Source organism: Sus scrofa, chromosome 13 (assembly GCF_000003025.6).
Source record: "Sus scrofa isolate TJ Tabasco breed Duroc chromosome 13, Sscrofa11.1, whole genome shotgun sequence".
In the NCBI taxonomy this organism is placed as follows: Eukaryota; Metazoa; Chordata; class Mammalia; order Artiodactyla; family Suidae; genus Sus; species Sus scrofa.
Genome location: NC_010455.5, coordinates 139,378,335 through 139,402,002, shown reverse-complemented (window position 1 = coordinate 139,402,002; position 23,668 = coordinate 139,378,335). Strand labels below are relative to the sequence as shown.

Here is a 23,668-nt window from a genome sequence, read left to right as displayed (position 1 = left end):
ATTAACCTTACTAAGCCCGTTTATTCCTCTGTAATGGCACCTCCTATCTCATAGGGCTACAGAAATAAATTCAAAATTAAATGAGATCATCCATGTAAAGTGTTTTTCACTTTACCCTGTACATAATAAACAAATGGTGGTGACAGTGGCTGGGGGGCAATGACTGAATGCATTTAGTCTTCATTGTTTATTTCTACTGTAGCAAGAGGAAATTTGTCATTTTTAAGTCCTTTGCAACTGAGTAAATAGGCTGAGAAAAGAAAGACATCAGCTCTGCATTAGTCGTTTGGTAGGAAACAAATGCTGTTTCTGCAAGTAGATTGTAAATTTAGATCTTTTTTGTTTGTAATGGAGGCTTAAAATATTTACTCTTCCTATTATTGGAATTGACGAAGATGCCATATGAGGAAAAGAGGTGGTTCTCAAATACTTAAAGATTATACTAATAGAAATAACAATAGTACCAGCTATCTCAGTGGACTGTTTGAAATCCAGGTGTGTCGCTCACAAGGGAATCAAATTAAATAAACAGCAAATTATTTGTAGTAGTCCAACCATAACTAAATCAGGGAATATAACACTAAATTAAGCCTATTGTTCATTTCTTTTAAGGAATACATTCTTAGTGAGAAATAGAGAACTATCTTGTTTGTCTATCATTTGTCTTTTAAGTCTGCTGTGGTTTCTAGTGTATTTGTATGAGGAATATAGAATTGGAAAGTGCTTTGAAATAATTTAGTTTATCTCCTTATTTTATAGATGAAGAAACTGATATCTTAAGTAATGTGTCCATATTAGATAGTTAATAAAGGAGCCAGGACCTCGATTAGGTCTCCTGACTCCTAGCCCAATATCTAGGCTTCTTCCACATCATCCTATCAATAATTTTGCTTCATAAGATTTTTATTTTTTCTTCTTTAAAAAGTGATTTTTGGAGTTTCTGTCATGGTTCAGTGATAACAAACTCTACTAGTATCTATGAGGATGCAGATTGAATCCCTGGCCTTGCTTAGTGGGTTAAAGATCTGGCGTTCCTGTGGCTGTGGTGTAGGCCAACAGTTACAGCTCCAGTTCGACCCCTAGCCTGGGAACTTCCATGTGCTGTGGATGCACCCCCCCACCCCTCCCCAAAAAAGTGATTTTTGTTTTACACCTAGGCCAAATTATTTTTCTATGACTACTAATTTTCTTTTTTATTATTTATCAATGAGAAAAGATTAAGTTCTCGGAATTTTGTTTGAAACATAGACACATAATATAGATTCAATAAAAGATATATATATTTCTTTCAAGCATTATACAGAATTAAGTTGAAATGTTAAATAAGTTGGAAATAGAGACTAGTGTAACCGGAAAGAAAAGGGTTTCAGATAAATAGGAGGGTTTGAGTGGAAGTGCTAGAATAGTAAGATGGAATGGAAGTGATGATAGGAAAGATACTGTGAGTAAATAGAATGTCAATTTTGGGTTCTTAAAAGAGGTCTGGGGGAGTTCCCGTTGTGGCGCAGTGGTTAACGAATCCGACTAGGAACCATGAGGTTGCGGGTTTGGTCCCTGCCCTTGCTCAGTGGGTTAACGATCCGGCGTTGCCGTGAGCTGTGGTGTAGGTTGCAGACGCGGCTCGGATCCCGTGTTGCTGTGGCTCTGGCGTAGGCTATGGCTGCGGCTCCGATTAGACCCCTACCCTGGGAACCTCCATATGCCGCGGGAGCGGCCCAAGAAATAGCAACAACAACAACAACAACAACAAAAAAAAAAGACAAAAAAAAAAAAAAAAAAGAGGTCTGGAAGTGTTTGATGAGGATGTGTTAATTTGAGGCCGATGATATTAATTGTGATGGTCAGTTGAAAGAGAGGGAAGAATGATGTAGTCAGGGTGTGTGATAGATTGAAGCAAGGATATTGAAGACGTAAGTCTGTTAATAGGGCTCAGAGTACAGAGAAAATATACAAGTGAGATGGTAAAAATCACCTAAAAAGATAAAAATGAGTCTTGTGGAAGGAAAAACAAACAAATAGTGGAAGTACTTTAGAGAGGACAATCTGGCCACATTAAAAACTGTTCTACACTCTAGTTGTGTCCTTTTTTGAATGGTAAAGATGATAGAATTGGATACCTTTTGGGTATACCCATAGTTACTTCATGTCATTAGAGTGTGTGTATTCATATTATTTATGTCAGTACATATTTATATGTATATCTCTATACTTTTCAGTAGTGAGAATTAAGCCTGTCCATCTATTATTTGGTGTGTTTTTTGAAGGTATATTTTAGCATACCTATATGATATTATGAGAGAAGTTTATATTGTATGAGAAATAATGAGATGGTATGAGAGAAGATAAAATTCATTTAATTTGAACTTGATTCCCTAATATTTTGAAAGAACACCTTTCTATTAAGTACTATAAGCTTATATTTACATAGACTGCTTGTTTATAAAGACATTTACATGAATTATCTTAATTATAAGTCTTGAATTCTTTTGGTGACATTAACAGTGTGAATATAGAATCAGAGTTACTCACTATATGTGTTAAACTGTTGTAATAAAAGTTAGTAGTTTTTTGAATGCCTATAACGTTCTTAAGCCTTGAGATAGCATAATCTTTACCTCAAGTGGTTTGCAATATAATACCATAGGAAGAAATACAATTAGGTAGTAAAGAATAGTGTACTTTTATGTTAGATCTAGTGATACATTGATATCTATAACATATCCCCATGTGAATAACTGTATATATATTTAAATATATTATGTAAGGGTGGGTAGTTGTTCTGTTCCAACACCTTAGCATTATGTAATTGCATGTGGTTACAGTAATTCACAAAGGTCCTCAGAGGGTAAATGGTGAGGATGATAATCACTCAACTTTTAAATGAAGTCTCAAATGTGCTTTCATTAATGTGGAAAGTTAAGACAATAGCTCCAAATAGAGAAATGTATTGGTTTACACTTATTCTAGATAAATATTTTGTTTCCATTGTGATGCAGCAGAAACTAATCCAACTAGTATCCATGAAGATGCAAGTTCAATCCCTTGCTTTGCTCAGTGGGTCAGGGATCCAGCTTTGCCTTGAGCTCAGTGGGTCAGGTTGCAGATGTGGTTTGAATCCCGCATTGCTGTTGGCTGTGGTGTGGCCTGGCAGCCGTAGCTCTGATTTGATCTCTAGCCTGGGAACTTCATATGCTGCAAGTGTGGCCCTGAAAAGCAAAAAAAAAAGAAGAAAAAAAGAAAAAGATTTTATTTCAATACTTAAAAATATTTGGTTGCGGTTATTCATCTTTCTTAGAAATATAAGAGAATAGTAGTTTTCAAAGGAACTACTGAATGCATGCACAAATCATACTGATGTTCTTTAAAAAAATTTAAAAAAAATCTAATCATTGCATTAATCTAAGTGCAGAGGACAAATTAAAGGCATGGTCCCTACTCACAAAGGAGTTTAGAACTTATTTGGGGAGACCAAAGGGCAATAATCATTCTTTATTAGTTTTGAATAAGTGCAAGACTGTGGTGTTGGTTTAGAATTTTAGTGAATATTTTGTGTAGGAGTGAGACCTTGCATTGGGCTTTGAGAGATGTCAGTAAATATTTTATTTTTGAAAAATACTAATAATTAGGACATTTGTCTATCACTATGTATAAATAAAATTTCCAGTTTTTCCTGTGTATAAATATATTTTTCTAGAAAAAAACTAGTTTTTTTTTTTGTAGATACTTTGAAAAGAGATGTTTTTAGCAGCTTAAATGACAGAACAATAATGAAAAAGTTTTTGAAGTGTATAAACAAGTAATTGCTTATTGAATACCAAATTCTGATGGAATTTGTTGTCATAGCTGCAACAGAAATTAATTACATCAGATCTGCATTTCTAATGGGATTCTAACAGTTGTAACTTCTTTAGTATTAAATAACATTGATATGTAAGAATATAATGTTATTATTAATCACTGTGTTCCACTCTAGTGAAAAATATTTTGTCTCCCTAACCATTTTTTTTTTAAATTTTAAATTTTTTATTTTTAGGTCCGCACTTGTGACATATGGAAGTTCCCAGGCTAGGAGTTGAACTGGAGCTATAGCTGCCAGCCTACACCAAAGCCACAGCAACACCAGATCCAAGATGCATCTGCAACCTATGCTGCCGCTTGCAGCAATGCCAGATCCTTAACCCATTGAACAAGGCCTGGGATCAAACCTGTGTCCTCATGGATTCTAGATAGGATCTTAACTCGCTGAGCCACAATGGAAACTCCTCCCTAACCATTTTATATGTTAGAAAATATATTATTCAGTGCTACTGAATAAAACATCTGTTTTTAAACTTTAACAAATTTGACAGACCTCAACTTAACAACTAAAAATAAAAATGGGAATTTCCCCCAATTTTATTGGTAACTGGTTATTTCTAGTAGAAGGAAAATTGCTGATTTTTGTTTTTTTACCTTGTATCTGGACAACTTACCATATATTTTTCTTTCTAAAAAATTTTAGTAGTTTATTTTGTTTTTTAATTTCCTATATTTATATATTTATTATTTTAATTTCTTACTAAATTAGCTTGAATTTATAAAAAAAGCTGCAATATAATGAGAATAATTAGTACGTATGTCTTCTTCCTGATGTTAATGGGAATGACTATACATTTCTGTATTGTATTTATTTTTGCTATTGTTAATATTTATCATCTATAAGTAATTATCCTCTAGCCCTATTTTACATAAAATAATTACTTAGATTGACTGCTGAATTTTATCAAATGACTTTCCAGAGCCTGTTGATATAATTAATCATGAGGCTTTCTCTTGTTTTGTTGATTTAATGATTGTCAATACCTATCCTAATATTGAGCTGTCTTTGTATTAATTTAAATGAGAGTAGGCAGTCAAGGTCTGTCTAAACCCAGCAGAAAAATACATTAAAATTTTATCTTCTCTTCCACGTTTATGAAGGAAAAAGTACTAATGACGATCTCTTTTGGCTTTATTTTAAAAAAGTATTTATATTTTTCTGAAAATGCAATGTCAATTTAAATATTATTGTCAGAGAAATATGTTACTAAATAAAACAACCAATCAGAATTACAGACTCCTTAGAAATTAAAAATTGCATTCACAAGAGGTAGCAGCAGTTGCAAGGCTGAGGACTATAAAACTTTAAGTTAAGGAAAGGAAAAGAGTGCAATATGTTGGCAACAAATGAAATATGAGGTATATGTACATAAATTTCTGGAATAAATGTTATTTGGTCATGGTTTATCATTATTAGTATATATTACTTGATTTGATTAGTATCTTATTTAGTATTTTGTGCCTATAATCATAAATATTTACTTTATAATGCTTAAAAAAATCTGAAATTATATATACTGTGTTAATAAACAATTAATAAAAAATCAATGATAAGAATAGAAAAAATTTTTTTGAGTCAAATTAAGGACCAGCCCAGAAACCTACTTCCCAGATTATTCTAAAAAACTTATTTTTATTTATTTATTTTTTATTTATTTTATTTTTAAAATAACTTTCCCAATACAATTTTTTTTCCTACTGTACAGCATGGTGACCCAGGTACACATGCATGTACACATTCTATTTTCTCACATTATCAGGCTCCATCATAAGTGACTAGACATGGTTCCCAGTGCTACACAGCAAGATCTCATTGCTAATCCATTCCAAAGGCAATAGTTTGCATCTGTTAACCCCAAACTCCCGATCTACCCCACTCCCACTCCCTCCCTCTTGGCAACTACAAGTCTGTTCTACAAGTCCATGATTTTCTTTTCTGTGGAAAAGTTCATTTGTGCCATATATTAGATTCCCGATATAAGTGCTATCATATGGTATTTGTCTTTCTCTTTCTGACTTAACTTCACTCAGGATGAGAGTCTCTAGTTCCATCCATGTGGCTGCAGATGGCATTATTTTGTTCTTTCTTATGCCTGAGTGGTATTCCATTGTGTATATATACCACATCTTCCTAATCCAATCATCTGTCACTGGACATTTGGGTTGTTTCCATGTCTTGGCTACTGTGAATAGTGCTGCAATGAACATGCGGGTGCATGTGTTTTTTTAAGGAAAGTTTTCTCTGGATATATGCCCAAGAGTGGGATTGGTGGGTCATATGGTAGTTCTCTGTATGGTTTTCTAGGGTACCTCCATTCTGTTGTCCATAGTGGTTGTACCAGCTCACATGTACCAGCTCACATTCGCACCAACAGTGCAGGAGGGTTCCCTTTTCTCCACACCCCCTCTAGCGCTTGTTATTTGTGGACTTATTAATGATGGCCATTCTGACTGGTGTGAGGTGGTATCTCATGGTAGTTTCGACTTGCATTTCTCTAATAATCAGGGATGTTGAGCATTTTTTCATGTGCTTGTTGGCCATCTGTACATCTTCCTTGGGGAAATGTCTATTCAGGTCTTTTGCCCATTTTTCAGTTGGGTTGTTGGCTTTTTTTCTGTTGAGTCTTTTTAGGGCTGCATCTATGGCATATGGAAGTTCCCAGGCTAGGGGTTGAATTGGAGCTATAGCTGCTGGCCTGTGCCACAGCCACAGCAACATGGCATCAGAACTGCATCTGTGACCTTCCCACAGGTCATAGCAACACTGGATCCTTAACCCACTGAGTGAGGACAGTGATCAAACCTGTGTCCTCATGGATACTAGTTGGATTCATTACTGCTGAGCCACGATGGAAACTCCTGATAATTTTTTTTTTGAAACTTTAGCACTGTAAAAATGTTATTTTTGGACACATTAGATAAATGCCAAAATAGATTGCAAAAGGATTGAAAAGTAGTTCCTTCTAGAAAGTAGGAAATGGGAGAGGGAAGGGTGCAGATTTTTTCTAATTTTCATAATATATCCTATAGAATTATGCACATGATTGAGTTTGATAAAAATAAGACTAAAATGAAAAATGTGCCAACTTAAAAAAATGCAGAACTTGAGAGTTGTGAGTTAAGTTTTATTTGGGGCAAAATGACTACTTAAGCCTGGGAAGCAGTATCTCAAGTCACCTTGAAAAAACTTCTCCAAGGAGGTGAGGGGGGAGCAGGGATATAAAGGAGTTTTTCAGCAAAGGTACTAGGAACAAAAGATTACTGTTAATAAAAGAAAACCAGAAATCTCAAGTTGAGGAATTTGCTGCTTTTCTATGTTTGGGAAGATGCAAGAGTCTATGCTCACTGAAATCACTCCTTTGATATGTACTCTTAGCTATCTGGGGACTGTATCATGTGTTTGGGGCTCACCACCTGGAGTGACTGCTGTCTGATGGCAGCTAGACGGTAGATATTCTTTGTTTCCTTCCTGAGTTCCCTCAAGGCTCACTGCATCAAAGGTGGCTGCAGTTGGTGATGACTGTGACATCATCCTTTGTTTACTGATAAGACAAGCAATGTTTTATTTCTCTAAAGAAAAAGAAGTGTATAAAATTTCAAAATACTGATGTTAACATTACATTTCTATTATATCTACTTCCAGATATCTTATAAAGTGGGAATATATTTGGGCTTTATTCTTCTTTAATTTTAATATCAACTGTCTTTTAGATCTTTGTATATGATGATTTTCTCATTCTTACAAGAGATATAAAAGTCTTGCTGAGAAACTGGTACCAGTACCTCAATTGCCAGTGGCATTTCCATGAGCAGGTATTTTGCCATCCTTGTGCATATAGAGCAGTCTTACCTTTCTATCACAGTGTGATGGGGTTTCATAGGAACTTGTCATTTTTGTTACCATTATGCCACTCCACTGTGTCATATCATAGTCCTCTTAGTCTTTTCCTTCCTTCAAGGGATCACATTTATTCTCATGATCAGTCTGGGAAGTATTGTCATTTTAACAGTCTTAAATATTTTAATACGTGGATATGGGAAGGCTTTCCTTTTGTTTAGGTCTTTAGTTTCAACATTGTTTTGTTGTTTTTAGCATATAAGTTTTGGATCCTTGCACTTCTTTTGTTCATTTTGTTCTTGAGTATTTTATTCCTTTTGTTGTTATTGTAAATGAAATTGTTCTCTTAGTTTCATTTTTGGATTGTGCAGTGCTAGTGTATAGAAACTGATATTTTTACATTAATTTTACAATCTTGCTCTTCATTAGTAATAATAATTTTTCAGTGTATTTCATAGGCTTATATACATAAGATCATGTCATCTGCAAATAGTTTGAGTTCTTTTTTAAAAATCTGGATGTCTTTTTTTTTTTTCTTTCATGTCTAATTTCCCTGAATAGGACATGGAAGTGACAAGAGCAGACATACTTGTTTCATTTCTGATTTTAGATGGAAAGCATTCATTCTTTCAATAATAATATGATGTCAGCTGTAGGTTTTTTTGTACGTGCCATTTATCAGATTAAGTTCTGTAGTTTCATCTATTGATTGCTTTTTAACATGAATGGGTATTGGATTTTCTGAAATATTTTTTTCTGCATCTGTTGAGGTGACCATGTGATTTTTTTTGTCCTATGCTCTAGTGATATAGTCTATTACATTAAATAATTTTTTTATGTTAAACCAACCTTGTTTTCTGGGGATAAGTTCCACCAAGTCATAGTGTGTATCCTGTTACAAGTTGCTATAATCAGTTTGCTAGTATTTTATTGGAGATTTTTACACCTATATTAATAAGAGTTAGTGGTCTTTAGTTTTTTTTCTTGTGATATCTGTTTCTAGTGTCAGAGTAATACTGGCTGTGGAATGTGTTGGGAAGTGTTCCCATCTCTTCTATTTTTTTTTTCTTTTGAGAGGAACTATATTCTGATTATTGCTATCCACATTGCTCTGCATGAAGATTATGAATGTCTTCCTCTTGACAATTTTGTTTGTAAGTCAAAATAATGAAGACAGTTGAGAATCAAAAGGGAAAAACCTTAGTTAAGAATCATGACTAGAACATGGGTTTCTGAGTAAGTATTTTTACTAACTTAGTTGAGAATTCTTTGGAGATTACAGAACAGTAGTTTATTGGTTAAGGACACTGTGGTACATTTATGTTATAACACACTTAGCAACCTTCAAATAGGCTGAGGTACATCTACGCATTTTTTTTTTGCGTGTGGAAATATTTCTATGATATATTTTTAAGTGAGAAAAACAGGTTACAGATCTGGTTATATATTAGTTAATATGCATATGCATAAATTGATATATACTTTAAACGAAAATGAGGAGTTTATCCCATGAATTCTTTACTGTGTTTTCTCTGGGGAATGAGTTTTTAGATAAGTTACATGGTGTAGTTTATCATTCTGTTCATCTTTGAATATTTATTAATGCAATATTTTATTATAAAAATATTTTCATTAAAAAATAGTTCTTGGAGAACTAAAGATCTGCCTGGATAAGATATAAATCCCCTTTTCCTGACCTTCTATTTTTTAAATTTTCTTATAGCATATTTCATATTGAAATAAATTCCTATTACTGCATATTCCTTTATTAAATGTTAGTCTTATCACCTTTGTGATACTGAGTTCTTTATATTTTTCTTTTCTGTTTTCCCATTGTGTTATTATGAAAGCTTTCAAACATGCAAAGGAGTTGAAACAATTATACATGAACACTCATATATGCATTTGTTACACACACACACACACACACACACTCAGCACATAGATTGACAAATAGCATTTTGCTGTATGTACTTTATCACATATCTATCCATCCATCTATCTATAGCACTTTTTTGGATGCATTTTGAAATAAGTTTCAGTTGATAGTACACTTCACCTTTTAAAATTTCAGTATTGGATGTCATTAACTAGACTTCAATATTCATTTATAATACTTTTTTCTTAACCTTTTCTTGAGGTACAACTTACAGAGAGATCACAAATTTTATTTTACCATTTGATGAGTTTTGACTAATGTATATAGATATGTAATTCAAACCTCTATCAAAATATAGAATTACCCTCATTCAATAAAGTTCCTTCATATCCCTTCCAGTCAGTTCATCTCAAATAAGCAAACCACTGTTCTCATTTTTTCTCACCATGTTTGTTTTCCTTGTTTACAATTTAATATAAATGTAATCATGCCATCTGTACTATTGCTTCTTTTTTTTTTTTTTTTTTTTTTTTTGTCTTTTTGCTATTTCTTGGGCCGCTCCTGCGACATACGGAGGTTCCCAGGCTAGGGGTTGAATCGGAGCTGCAGCCACCGGCCTACGCCAGAGCCACAGCAATGCTGGATCCGAGCTGCATCTGCAACTTACACCACAGCTCACGACAACGCTGGATCGTTAACCTACTGAGCAAGGGCAGGAACCGAACCCGCAACCTCTTGGTTCCTAGTCGGATTCGTTAACCACTGCACCATGATGGGAACTCCTATTGCTTCTTTTACTTAGTGTAATGTTTTTGAGAATCATCCATGCTTCTGTCATTAGTTTTTATCCCTTAATTGTTAAGTGTTATTATAGTATATGAACAAACCACAGTTTTTCTTTTTGACGATCTCATTTGGCTCCTGGACTGTTTCTAGGTTGTTATATATAAAGCTGTTATAGGCATACTTGCATAAATTATTATGTGGATGTATGCTCTTCATTTTCTTGGGTACATGCACAGGAATGGAATTTCTAGGTCATGGATAGGTGAATATTTAGTTTTTAAAGAACCATAAGACATTTTTCCAAAGTGGATATGTCATTTTACATTCCTACCAACAACATTTGGTAGTAGTGTTGTTCTGTTTTGTTTTTTGCACCTTTGGCATGTGGAAGTTCATGGACCAGGGATCAAACGCATATCACAGCAGCAACAATGAGAAACAGCAGTGAAAAAGCCTAATCCTTAACTCAGTGAGTCATGAGGGTACTTCCACTTTTTAAAAAAATAATTAAATAATTATTTTAGTCATTCTGATGGATGGTGGTAGCTTGCAGTTTCCCTGATGACTGTTTTTTACTATCTGCTCTCTTTCAGACAGTTCGGCATGGTTTTCCTTATCAGCCTACAGCATTAGCCTTTGATCCAGTTCAGAAAATCTTGGCTATTGGGACAAGAACAGGTGCTATAAGAATGTATCCTTAATTTTTGGTTTATTATTTGCTATATTAATACCAATTAAATTTCTTTAAGTATTAAGGTAAGTGAAATATTTATGACCAAATAAAATTCATTGTTTCTTTAGAAATGAATAACACACATCATCAAATATATTGGAATATTTTTAATGTCTGTGAGGTAAGTATTAATGTCTCTTTAAAAATCCTTGATACTGGTAATTTGTATCCCCTCCTTTCCCCTGATTAGTCTGGCTAGAAGCTTATAAACTATACTAATTTTTCACAAGAACCAACTTTTGGTTTCATTGATTTTCTGTATTGTTTTCCTTTATTTTATTTCACTGATTCCTGATTTGATCTTTTGTTTGTTTTATTTTACTTTATTTTATTTTTTAACTGTTATTTCCCCAATACAGTTTGTTTTTCTACTGTACAGCATGGTGACCCAGGTACACATGCATGTACACATTCTATTTTCTCACATTATCAGGCTCCATCATAAGTGACTAGACATGGTTCCCAGTGCTACACAGCAAGATCTCATTGCTAATCCATTCCAAAGGCAATAGTTTGCATCTGTTAACCCCAAACTCCCGATCTACCCCACTCCCACTCCCTCCCTCTTGGCAACTACAAGTCTGTTCTACAAGTCCATGATTTTCTTTTCTGTGGAAAAGTTCATTTGTGCCATATATTAGATTCCCGATATAAGTGCTATCATATGGTATTTGTCTTTCTCTTTCTGACTTAACTTCACTCAGGATGAGAGTCTCTAGTTCCATCCATGTGGCTGCAGATGGCATTATTTTGTTCTTTCTTATGCCTGAGTGGTATTCCATTGTGTATATATACCACATCTTCCTAATCCAATCATCTGTCACTGGACATTTGGGTTGTTTCCATGTCTTGGCTACTGTGAATAGTGCTGCAATGAACATGCGGGTGCATGTGTTTTTTTAAGGAAAGTTTTCTCTGGATATATGCCCAAGAGTGGGATTGGTGGGTCATATGGTAGTTCTCTGTATGGTTTTCTAGGGTACCTCCATTCTGTTGTCCATAGTGGTTGTACCAGCTCACATGTACCAGCTCACATTCGCACCAACAGTGCAGGAGGGTTCCCTTTTCTCCACACCCCCTCTAGCGCTTGTTATTTGTGGACTTATTAATGATGGCCATTCTGACTGGTGTGAGGTGGTATCTCATGGTAGTTTCGACTTGCATTTCTCTAATAATCAGGGATGTTGAGCATTTTTTCATGTGCTTGTTGGCCATCTGTACATCTTCCTTGGGGAAATGTCTATTCAGGTCTTTTGCCCATTTTTCAGTTGGGTTGTTGGCTTTTTTGCTGTTGAGTTGTATAAGTTGCATGTATATTCTAGAGATTAAGCCCTTGTCCTTTGCATCATTTGATCCGACTTTCTCCCATTCTGTAGGCTGTCTTTTTGTTTTCTTTTTGGTTTCCTTTGCTGTGCAAAAGCTTGTCAGTTTGATTAGGTCCCATTGGTTTGTTTTTGCTTTTATATCTGTTGCTTTGGGAGACTGACCTGAGAAAACATTTGTAAGATGATGTCAGAGAGTGTTTTGCCTATGTTCTCTTCCAGGAGTTTGATGGTGTCTTGTCTTCTATTTAAGTCTTTAAGCCACTTTGAGTTTATTTTTGTGCATGGTGTGAGGGTGTGTTCTAGTTTCATTGATTTGCATGCAGTTGTCCAGGTTTCCCAGCAGTACTTGCTGAGAAGGTGGTCTTTTTCCCATTTTATGTTCCTGCCTCCTTTGCCAAAGATTACTTGAGCGTAGGTGTCTGTGTTTATTTTTGGGTTCTCTATTGTGTTGCATTGGTCTGTCTGTCTGTTTTGGTACCAGTTTCACACTGTCTTGATGACTGTGGCTTTGTAATATTGCCTGAGGTCTCAGAGAGTTAGGCCTCCTGCTTGGTTTTTGCTCCTCAGGATTGCTTTGGCAATTCTGGGTCTTTTGTGGTTCCATATGTATTTTTGGATTGTTTGTTCTAGTTCTGTGAAAAATGTCATGGGTAATCTGATAGGGATTGCATTGAATCTGTAGATTGCTTTGGGTAGTGTGGCCATTTTTACCACATTTAATTTTTCCAACCCAGGAGCATGGCATATCTTTCCATTTCTTTACGCCTTCTTTAATTTCCTCAATTAATGTTTTATAGTTCTATACCCCTGGCTTATAAGTCCTTTACCACCTTGGTCAGGTGTATTGCCAGGTATTTGATTTTGGGGGGTGCAATTTTAAATGGTACTGTGTTTTTGTATTCCTTTTCTAATATTTCATTGTTAGGATACTGAAATGCGACTGATTTCTGAATGTTAATTTTACATCCTGCTACTTTGCTGCATTTGTTGATCAGTTCATGTAGATTTTGGGTTGAGTCCTTAAGCTTTTCTATATATAGTATTGTGTCATCTGCATGCAGTGACAGTTTTACCTCTTCTCTTCCTATCTGGATGCCTTTTGTTTCTTTTTGTTTGTCCGATTGCTGTGGCTAGGACTTCCAGTACTGTGTTGAATAACAGTTGTGAGAGTGGGCATCCCTGTTTTGTTCCAGATTTCAGTGGGGAAGCGTTCAGCTTTTCTCCACTGAATATTATGTTTGCTCTGGGTTTGTCATAAATGGCTTTAATTATGTTAAGGAATGTTCTCTGTCTACCCACTTTGGTAAGAGTTTTGATCATGAATGGACGTTGGACTTTGTCAGATGCTTTTTCTCTTCTATTGAGATGATCATGTGGTTTTTGACTTTTCTTTTGTTAATGTGGTGTATGATGTTGATTGATTTGCATTATGTTGAACCTTCTTTGTGAACCTGGATGAATCCCACCTGGTCGTGGTGTACGATCTTTTTGATATGTTGTTGGATTTGGTTGGCTATAATTTTGTTGAGAATTTGAGCGTCTATATTCATCAAAGGTATTGGCTGATAGTTTTCTTTTTAGGTGGTATCTTTGTCTGGTTTTGGAATTAGGGTGATGGTGGCATCATAGAATGTCTTTGGGAGTGTTCTTTCTTTTTCAACCTTTTGAAAGAGTTTAAGAAGGATGGGTCTGGTTTCTTCTTTGTATGTTTGGTAGAATTCACCTGTGAAGCCATCTAGTCCTAGACTTTTATTAGTAGGGAGTGTTTTTTATGACATACTCAATTTCATTTCTAATGATCGGTCTGTTCAGTTGATTTAATTCTTCTTGATTCAGTTTTGGCAGGCTGTAAGTCTCTAGAAAGTTGTCCATTTCTTCTAACTTGTCAAATTTGTTGGCATGTAATTGTTTATAGCGTTCTCGTATGGTTTTTTGTATTTCTGTAATATCCATTGTGATTTTTCCTTTTTCATTTCTTATTTTGTTTATTTGGGTTTTTTCTCTCCTCTTCTTGGCGAGTCTAGCCAGAGGTTTGCCAATTTTGTTTACCTTTTCGAAGAACCAGCTCTTGGTTTGATTGATTTCTTCTGTTGTTTTTTTAATCTCTATTTTATTGATTTCCTCTTTGATCTTTATGATTTCCTTCTTTCTGCTGACTTGAGGTTTGGTTTGTTCCTTTTTTTTTTTTTTTTTTTTTTTTTTTTTTGCCATTTCTTGGGCCACTCCAGTGGTATATGGAGATTCCCAGGCTAGGGGTCGAATCGGAGCCACAGCCACCAGCCTATGCCAGAGCCACAGCAATGCAGGATCCAAGCCGCGTCTGCAATCTACACCACAGCTCATGGCAATGCCAGATCCTTAACCCACTGAGCAAGGCCAGGGATCAAATCCGCAACCTCATGGTTCTTAGTTGGATTCGTCAACCACTGCGCCACGATGGGAACTCCTCTTTGTTCTTTTTCTAATTAATTTAGGTGTTGGGTTAAGTTGTTGATTTGAGATTTTTCTTCTTTTTTGAGGAAGGCCTGTATTGCTATGAATTTCCCTCTGGGCACTGCTTTTGCCACATCCCATAGATTTTATGTGGTTGTGTCTTCATTATCATTTGTCTTGAGGTTTTTTTTTTTTTTTTTTTTTTTTTTTTTACAAAATTCGTATAATTTTTATTATGGATGCACGTAATATTTCCACTGGTAGGAAAGGGCATATTCTATGTAGTTACCCTCCATCGTTGGACATCGAGGTTGTTTCCTCATTGCTGTTGTTAGAAACAATAGGATCACAATTTTTAACCTACCTCCTCATGCACCCTTCCGTTATTTTCTTGGGATGCGTTCTAAAACCTGAGATCGCTCAGTTGAAAGGACCAGGAAGCCGGCATCAGCTTATCTTGAGGTATTTTTTAATTGCCTTCTTGATTTCCTCATTGACCCATTGGTTTTTCAGTAGCATGTTGTTTAGTCTTCATGTACTCAGTTGTAGCTCCTTTCTTTTTGTGTGGTTGATTTCTAGTTTCATGCTATTGTGGTCAGAGAAGATACTTGAAATAATTTCTGTACCCTTGAATTTGATGAGGTCAGGTTCAAGCCCCAGTATGTGATCAATCCTTGAGAATATTCCATGTGCACTTAAGAAGAATGTGTATTCTGATATTTTTGGATGTAATGTCCTGAGAATGCCAATGCAATCTAACTTTTCCTTTGTGTCCTTTAGTATGTCTGTTGCCTTATTGATTTTCTGTCTAGAGGATCTGTCCATTGATGTGAGTGGGGTGTTAAAGTCTCCCACTCTGATTGTATTCCCATCAGTTTCTCCTTTTGTGTCTGTTAGTATTTGCTGTAGGTACCTGGGTGCTCTTATATTAGGGGCATATGTATTGATGATTGTAATATCCTCTTCTTGAATGGATCCCTTGACCATTAAATAGTGTCCTTCTTTGTCTTTCTTTATGGCCTTTGTTTTTACGTCTATTTTGTCTGGTGTGAGTATTGCAACTCCTGCTTTCCTGTCTTGTCCATTGGCATGAAATATCTTTTCTTATCCCCTAACTTTCAGTCTATATGTGTCCTTTGCCCTAATGTGAGTCTCTTGTAGACAGTAGATTGAAGTTTTTTCTTTTTTATCCAGTCTGCCACTTTGTGTCTTTTGATTGGAGCATTCAGTCCATTGACATTTAAGGTGATTATTGATAGATATGTATTGCCCTTTTAAGCCTTGTTTTCCAGTTGATTCTATTTTTCTCTTCTTTTCTGGGTTGGATGGTTTCCATTTTATGCTTGAGTACTTTTCTTGTCTGTGAATGTAATGTTTGGTTTTGATTTGTCCTTGTCCTGTTTTTTAAGCACATGAAGCCCTTCCTATATCTGCTTGCTTTTGCCTGATAGTCATATAGGTTCAAACACTTCATTAAAATAAAAAACAGAATCTATATTTTCTTACTTTCCTTCCCCACATTGTATGATTTTGATGTCTTTTTTTTTTTTTTAACATCTTCGTGTTTGGATCTCTATGCTGGCTTATTTAAGGGACTGCTTTCCAGTTTGGTTTCCTCCATACTAATTCTTTTTCTCTTTTCTCTCTCTCTTTTTTTTAATTTAAAGAAGCCTTTTCAGTATTTCTTTTAGAGTAGGTTTCGTCTAGCTGTATTCTTTCAGCTTTTGTTTGTTTGAGAAATTCTTTATTTCCCCTTCTATTTTAAATGATATTCTTGCTGAAGAGAGTGTTCTAGCTTGCAATTTTTTTTCCTTTGAGCACTTTAAATATATCTCGCCACTCCCTTCTGGCCTGTAGTTTTCTGTAAAGAAATAAGCTGATAGCCTTATTGAGGTTCCCTTATAATTAACACTTTGCCTTTCTCTTGCTGCCTTTAGAATCCTCTCTTTATCTTTAACTTTTACCATTTTTATTATAATATCTTTTGGTGTGGACCTGTTCGAGTTCAACCTGTTTGGGGCCCTCTTTGCTTCCTGTATCTTGATCTCAGTGTCCTTTAGATTTGGAAAGTTTTCAGCCATAATTTCTTCAAATATATTTTCAATCCCCTTTTCTTTTCCTTCTCCTGCAATTCCTTTTATGTATAGATTGGCCCACATTATATTATCCCATAGGTCTCTTATATTGCTTTCATGTGTTTTCATTTGGTTTTGTGTCTGCTGTCCTGTTTGGGTGACTTCCATTATTCTATCTTCCACATCACTAATTCGTTTCTCTGCATTATTCATTCTGTCTTTATTGCCTTTAGCTCAGTTTGTATCTATGCAAATGAATTTTCTAGTTTATCTTGTCTCTTCCTTATATATTCTAGCTCCTTTCTGAGGGAATCTGCATTACTGTTCGTATCCTCTCTTAATTCCTTCAGTATTTTTACTATCTCCCTTTTTTTTTTTTTTTTTTTTCTTGTCCACACTGAGGTCAATTATTTATTTCACGGCCAACACCAAGAGCAGAAACTGAAATTCCATCCACGTCCCAGATCTTCCAAACAGAGGGCAAGTCGAAAGGCAAGGGGAATGATGTGTCTCCTAAATGGCAGATACAATCTTTAACTTCCTTCCAACTACCCCAAAGAAGAAAAGAACACACACTTAATGCGGTACCCAGCCTTCTTAAACAAGTCTCTCTCTCTGGTATGACCAGCAATCATGATCAAAGCTGGAAGAAAATAAACCGCAGTCAATCTTAGAGCTCTCACTAACCACAGTGAGCGGCTCACTTGCCCCTTGATGTCCCAGGTCAAGGGAGAAGGAAGCCCGGCAGGGTCATCTCCCGTGGAACAAGTTGGTGTTGCAGGAATATCTTCTGGCCACATATGCCATACGCGGATGGCTCCCAGCGTGCCTTCTTGACCTGCTTCATTCTCTCACTCATTCAATCCACAGCTACTGGCACTTTCCAGGGGTCACAGCAGATTCAGTCGTTGGCAGATAATAAGAAAGAAATATGCAGTGTGACATCAGGGGCTATGAGGATGTCTGGTTATGGTGAGTTCTCTCCAGGATACAATGTATACAACCATCTGTGCAGCCCGGTCTTTGTCATTGTCAAGGCCATTTTCTGGTACCAGAGGCTCTGAACTCTTCTTGCGCTATCTCCCTTTTGAACTCAATGTCTGTCAGACTGTAGAGGTCTGTTTCATTGTTGATTGCTTTAGGTGAATTCTCCTATTCCTTTAACTGGGAATGGTTTCTGAGCTTCTTCATTGTGCTTGTGTTTTTCTTTTTCTGCGAATTTGGGGAAGCCAGACCGTAGTCCTGTAAGGCTACTTCTATGCAAGAATAACCCTTTGTATTTTGGGGGCGGTTACTATTTATTTTTGGTGTGGGAGTTTGAATATTTGCTGTCTCTTTTTTTTGGTGTGAGCAGGCTGTTATCCTGGATGCTTAGTGTGTTTTCAGGGAGAAGGAGGCAGTGGGTAGGGCCAGCAGTCAGTGCCTGGTCTTTGGGCTATCAACAGGAAGGAAGGTGGCACAGGCTATTCCTAGTTGTAGGGCCCTGGGAAGTGGTAATGAGCTCTAGGCAGATCTTAAAGGTGACCAAAACATTTGGCAGTAGCGGCAGCAGGGTGCGTGAGTTCCCAGAGGAATGAGAGCAACAACAGCTTGTGTTTGATTGCAGTGCTTCCTCTGAGATCATTGGAACCGCAGGTGGTGCCTCTTCAGGGACCCCTGTTGGGAGCAGGCCACGACTATCTCTAGAGTCAGTGATAACTACATTGATTTGCCCTTGCCACCTGTAGACCATGCGTGAAGCAACCCATCACACTTAGTCCACATATGAGGTGCTATACATGGTGCTGCTAGTTGCATGATTCTGGGATGTGACATAGATCAGGTGTATGGGTACTGCCCAGAACGTTTGGGAATGGCAGCAGCAGGGCAGGTATGTTCCTGGGGGTGCAAGAGTACCAACAGGTGGTATTTGGTCACAATGCCCTCCTCTATGGTGCCCTTTAGGTAAATGGGGCTGCAAGTGATTTTTGTTCATGTATCTCCAATTGCAGTGGGCCATGCCTACCTCTGGAAACAGAGATGACTGCTGATGTTTGCCTCTGCTGCCTGCAGACCACGCAAGAAGCATCCTGTCCCACTTAGTGCACACAAGAGGTGCTGTACCAGCTGCTCCTAGTTTTAAGGTCTTGGAAAGGTACAGTGACCAAGTATCTGGGTGCTGCCCAGAGCATTTGGCAGTGGCAGCTGCAGGGCAGCTGTGTTCCCAGGGGAGTGAGCACAACAGGATATGGTGCTTGGTTGCAGTGCCCTCTTTTTTTCTTTTTGCCAACCCCTGAGGTAAACTGTTTGCAGGTGGAACCCACTCACAGGCCCCTAGTTGTGGCAAGCCAAGCCTCCCTCTGACCTTTGAGATAACCACCACATTCTGTCCCTGCCACCTGTGGATTGTGTGAGAGGCACCATGTTGCACTTAGCCCCCTTATGCCCTTAGCCCACACAATAGTTGCCTGGCCACTGGTAGCCTGCACAAGAAGCTCCTAATCTCCCCTAAACAAGCAAGAGGCTTCTCACTGTCAGTAGCCTCCACAGAGCCACCCCGCCCTCTAAGCCCATGGGCATGCGCATTCTCCGGAGCAGGGAGTTTCCTGTGGTGGCCTGCCCCTCCTCCTCTCCCTTCCCCAACAATGGCGCCTTGCCTCTCCTGTGGGTCTGGACATTCTCCTGGATTCTCTCTGCCATGGCATTCCCCTCCTTAACCTGTGGCACACTGCTTCTTAGCCCCTCATGCCATTCCCAGTCCACTCCCCAGAACTGACCTCCGGAGACTGAGTCTCAGCGCCCAGCCCCTGTCCGAGCATCGCAGGCTGTGGTGTCCGGGCTAGTGGTTCACATGATCTGTGCTTTGCAGTTCTCAATCCAGCTGCTGCACTTTTCTCAGCAACTTTGAGGTCCAGCCAACTGAGCTGATACTTCATAAGTTAGGTGGCTTCCCAGAAGGTGGGTTCCTTTTCCCCTTCACAGCTCCCTCTCAGGAATGCTAGTCCCATCCTGATTCCTTTTCTCTGTGTTTCTTTCTTTTTTTTTTTTTCTTTCATTCTATCCAGTTATGTCAAGAGTTTCTTGCCCTTTTTGGAGGTTTAAGTTCTTCTGTCAGCATTCAGTTGATGTTCTGTGCAAGTAGTTTTACATGTAGAAGTGGTTTTTTTTGATGTGTTTGTGGGAGAAGGTGTGCCGGACCTCTTACTTCTCTGTCATCTTTCTCCTGGTTTGATCTTTTTAATTTCCTATCTTATGATTAACCTTGGGTTTAATTTTATCTACTTTTTAGTGTTTTAAGATGGAAACAGGTCATGGATTTGAGAACTTTCTTCTTTTCTATATGTCTATAGGGCTGTAAATTTCCTCCCAAGTTATGTTTTAGTATCATCCCATTTTTTAAACTAAATTTTTAATTTTGAGATAATTGTAGATTTAATTATAATTGTAAAAAAGTAATATAGAGAAATTCCAGGTACTCTTCATCCAGTTTCCCCCAATAGTAATGTCTTGTAAAACTATAGTATAATATCACAACCAGGATTTGACATTGATTTACTAAGGTGAAGAACATTTCTGTCACCACAAGGATTCCTCATGTTGCCCTTTTACAGCCTCATCCTGAACCTCTAATTCCCCAACTTTCATCCTTGACCCTGACAATCACTAATTTGCTCTTCATTTCAATAATTTCCAAATTAGTGATTTTTATATAAAATTCCATTTTACTACTATATGTAACCTTTTGAGATTGCCTTTTTTCACTCAACATAGTTCTTTGAAGATTTATCCAAATTGTCGTATGGATCAATAGTTCCTATTTTTTATTGTTGAGTAATATTGCATGGTATGGATGTACCACAGTTTGTTTAACTGTTCACTTACTGAAGGACATCTGGATTTCAAGTTTTTGGCTGTTATGGTTAAAGCAGCTATGTACATTTGTACATTTTTCTATGAACATAAATTCTCATTTTTCTGGTATAAATGCCCAGGAGTGCATTTGCAAGAGTCGGATGGTCGTTGCATGTTTAGTTTTTCTAGAAGATCCTAAACTGTTTTTCAGAGTAGTTGTAAAATTTTGCATTCCCACCAGCAGTGTATGAGTGATTCTTTATCTCTACATCACTGCCAGCATATCCAGTTATTATGTCCAAGAATATCTCTTTGTGATATTCTTATATATTATGGATGCTAGTCTTTTGTCAGATATACAGTTTGCAATTATTTTCTTCCAATCTTTTGTTTGTTCGCTGTTTCATTTTTTTAAATATTTAAATTGAAGTATAGTTAATTTACAATGTTGTGTTAGTTTCCAGTGTACAGCAAAGTGATTCAGTTGTACATATATTTTCTTTTTCATTATAGTTTATTATAAGATATTGAATATAGTTTCCTATGCTATACTATAAGAACTTGTTGTTTATTTTATATATAGTAGTTTGTGTTTGTTAATCCCAAACTCTTCATTTATTGCTCCCCACCCCATTTCCTCTTTGGTAACCATAATTTTTTTTTCTGTGTCTGTGAGTCTGTCTCTGTTTTGTAAATAGATTCATTTGTATCATATTTATATACCACATCTAAGTGATGTCATATGATATGTGTCTCCTTCCAGTTTTTAGCTTGTCTTTTCATCCTCTTAACAGGATCTTTTGGAGTCCAGTTTATCAGCTTTTTATTTATAGATTGTGTTTTTTGGTACCACCTTTTAGAAGTCTGCCTAATGTTGGATCTTATGTATTTTATTTTTTAATAAGAAATTTATAGTTACACATTTTATATTTAAATACAGGTTCCATTTTAAGTTAACTTTGTATTGTCTTTGGTTTTGGTATTGGGATAATACTGAGTTCATAATATTAATTGAGAACTCTTACCTCTTCTATTTTCTGGAAGAGATTATATAAAATTGGTATTAATTCTTTAAATGTTTGGAAGAATTTTCTAGTGAGAGTACCTGGGCCTGGAGATTATTTTATGAGATTTTATATTATAAATTCAGTTTTAAAAATTGGTCGTAGGGCTATTTTATATTAGTTAAATTCAGGTTGTTTGTAGTCAGTCTTACTAGTTGTTTATAAATTTTATGGATTTTTTTTTGAGGAACCAGATTTTTTTCTATTTTATTCTTCTCTATTTTTTATCAATTTTCTTTATTATTTACTTTCTTCATTTTTCTTTGAACTTATTTTGTTCTTTTTTCCTAGTTTTTGAAGTAGAAACCTAAGTTATTGATTTGATTGATATCCTTTCTCTTTTCTAAGGTATGTATTTAGCATTATTAATTCTCCTCTCAGCACTGCTTTACTGGATCTCACAGATTTTGATATTTGTGTTTGAATTTTCATTGAATTATGTGTAGTTTCAAAAATTGTCTTTAAGACTTCTTTGTACCATGAGTTACTTAGAAGTATTTTAATTAATTGGCAAGTGTTTAGAATTTTTCTTGTTATCCATTTCTAGTTTGATTCTGTTATGGTCAGAAAACATACTCTTTATAATTTCAATTTTTTAAAATTTGTTAGGATTTTTTCTGTGGTCTAGGATATGATCTGTCTTGGTGACTACTTTATGGACCCTGGAAAACATGGGTATTCTTTTCTTGTTGAGTGGAATGTTTTATATTTATCAACTAGTTATTGTTTCTTGGTTGTGTTGTTGAGTTCTATATTCCACCTCTTGCTAATTTTCTGTTTGATAATTCTATCAAATCCAGAGAGTGGAGTGAATTAGGATCTCCAACTCTGATTTTGGGTGTATTTATCTCTTTTTCCAACTTCAGTTTTTGCTTTCTATATTTTGAGGCTCTGTGGTTCAGTGTGCACACATTTATGATTGTTATATATTGATAGAGTGATCCCATTTTCGTTATGTAATATCTGTACTTATCTCCAGTCATTTTCTTTGCTCTGAAATTGAGTTTGTCTGATCTTAGTATAGCTATTCCTACTTTTTTTTTAATTTATGTTTCCATTATATGTCTATTGCCACCTTTTTACTTTAAACTTAATTATATAATTGTATTTGCAGTGTTTATTGTAGACAGAATATTGTTGGATCATTTTCTTTTTTTTTATTGAGGAGTAATTAGGTTCATGTATACAACATAATGATTCAGTATCTCCGTGTATTGTAAAATGATCACCATAACAAATGTAATTAACATGAATCACCACATATAAAAATTTTTTTCTTTTCATGAAAACTTTTAAGCTCTGTTCTCTCAGCAACTTTCAAATATTATTAACTGTAATCACCAGGCTGTGCATTACATCCCCAAATTTTATTATTTTATAATGGAAGTTTGACCTTTAGAGCATCTTCACTGATTCCGCCCACCCCACACTTCCCACCTTTGGTAATCACCAATCTGTTCTCTCTATCTATGCGTTCAGTGTCTTTGTTTGTTTTTTAGATTACACTATGAGTGAGATCATACAGTGTTTGTCTTTGTCTGACTTATTTTAGTCAGCATAATGCCTTCAGCATCCATCCATGTTCTCACAAATGACTATATTTCTTCTTTTAATATGGATGAATAACACACACACCCCCAACATTTTCTTTATCCATTCATCAGTGGACACTTAGATTGCTTCCATATCTTGGCTATTGTGAATAATACTACAATAAATGTGGAATATAGATATCTTTTTCAGTTAGGCGTTCATTTCCTTCTGATAAATATCCAGAAGTGGAACTGTTGGATCATATGGTAGTTCTATTTTAAATTTTTTGAGGAACCTCCATACTGTTTTCCAT

At 36.1% G+C, this 23,668-nt stretch overlaps 1 protein-coding gene across 18 annotated transcripts in view; it reads left to right on the top strand.

The window, feature by feature from the left end:
- STXBP5L (syntaxin binding protein 5 like) overlaps positions 1-23,668 on the top strand; it is a 374,297-nt gene that overhangs the window by 89,225 nt on the left and 261,404 nt on the right. For all 18 annotated transcript variants that reach the window (XM_021070284.1, XM_021070287.1, XM_021070297.1 and 15 more), the window contains one exon: positions 10,955-11,052. In XM_021070284.1, coding sequence (XP_020925943.1) covers positions 10,955-11,052 — 98 coding nt within the window. The remainder of the gene's footprint in view (positions 1-10,954; positions 11,053-23,668) is intronic.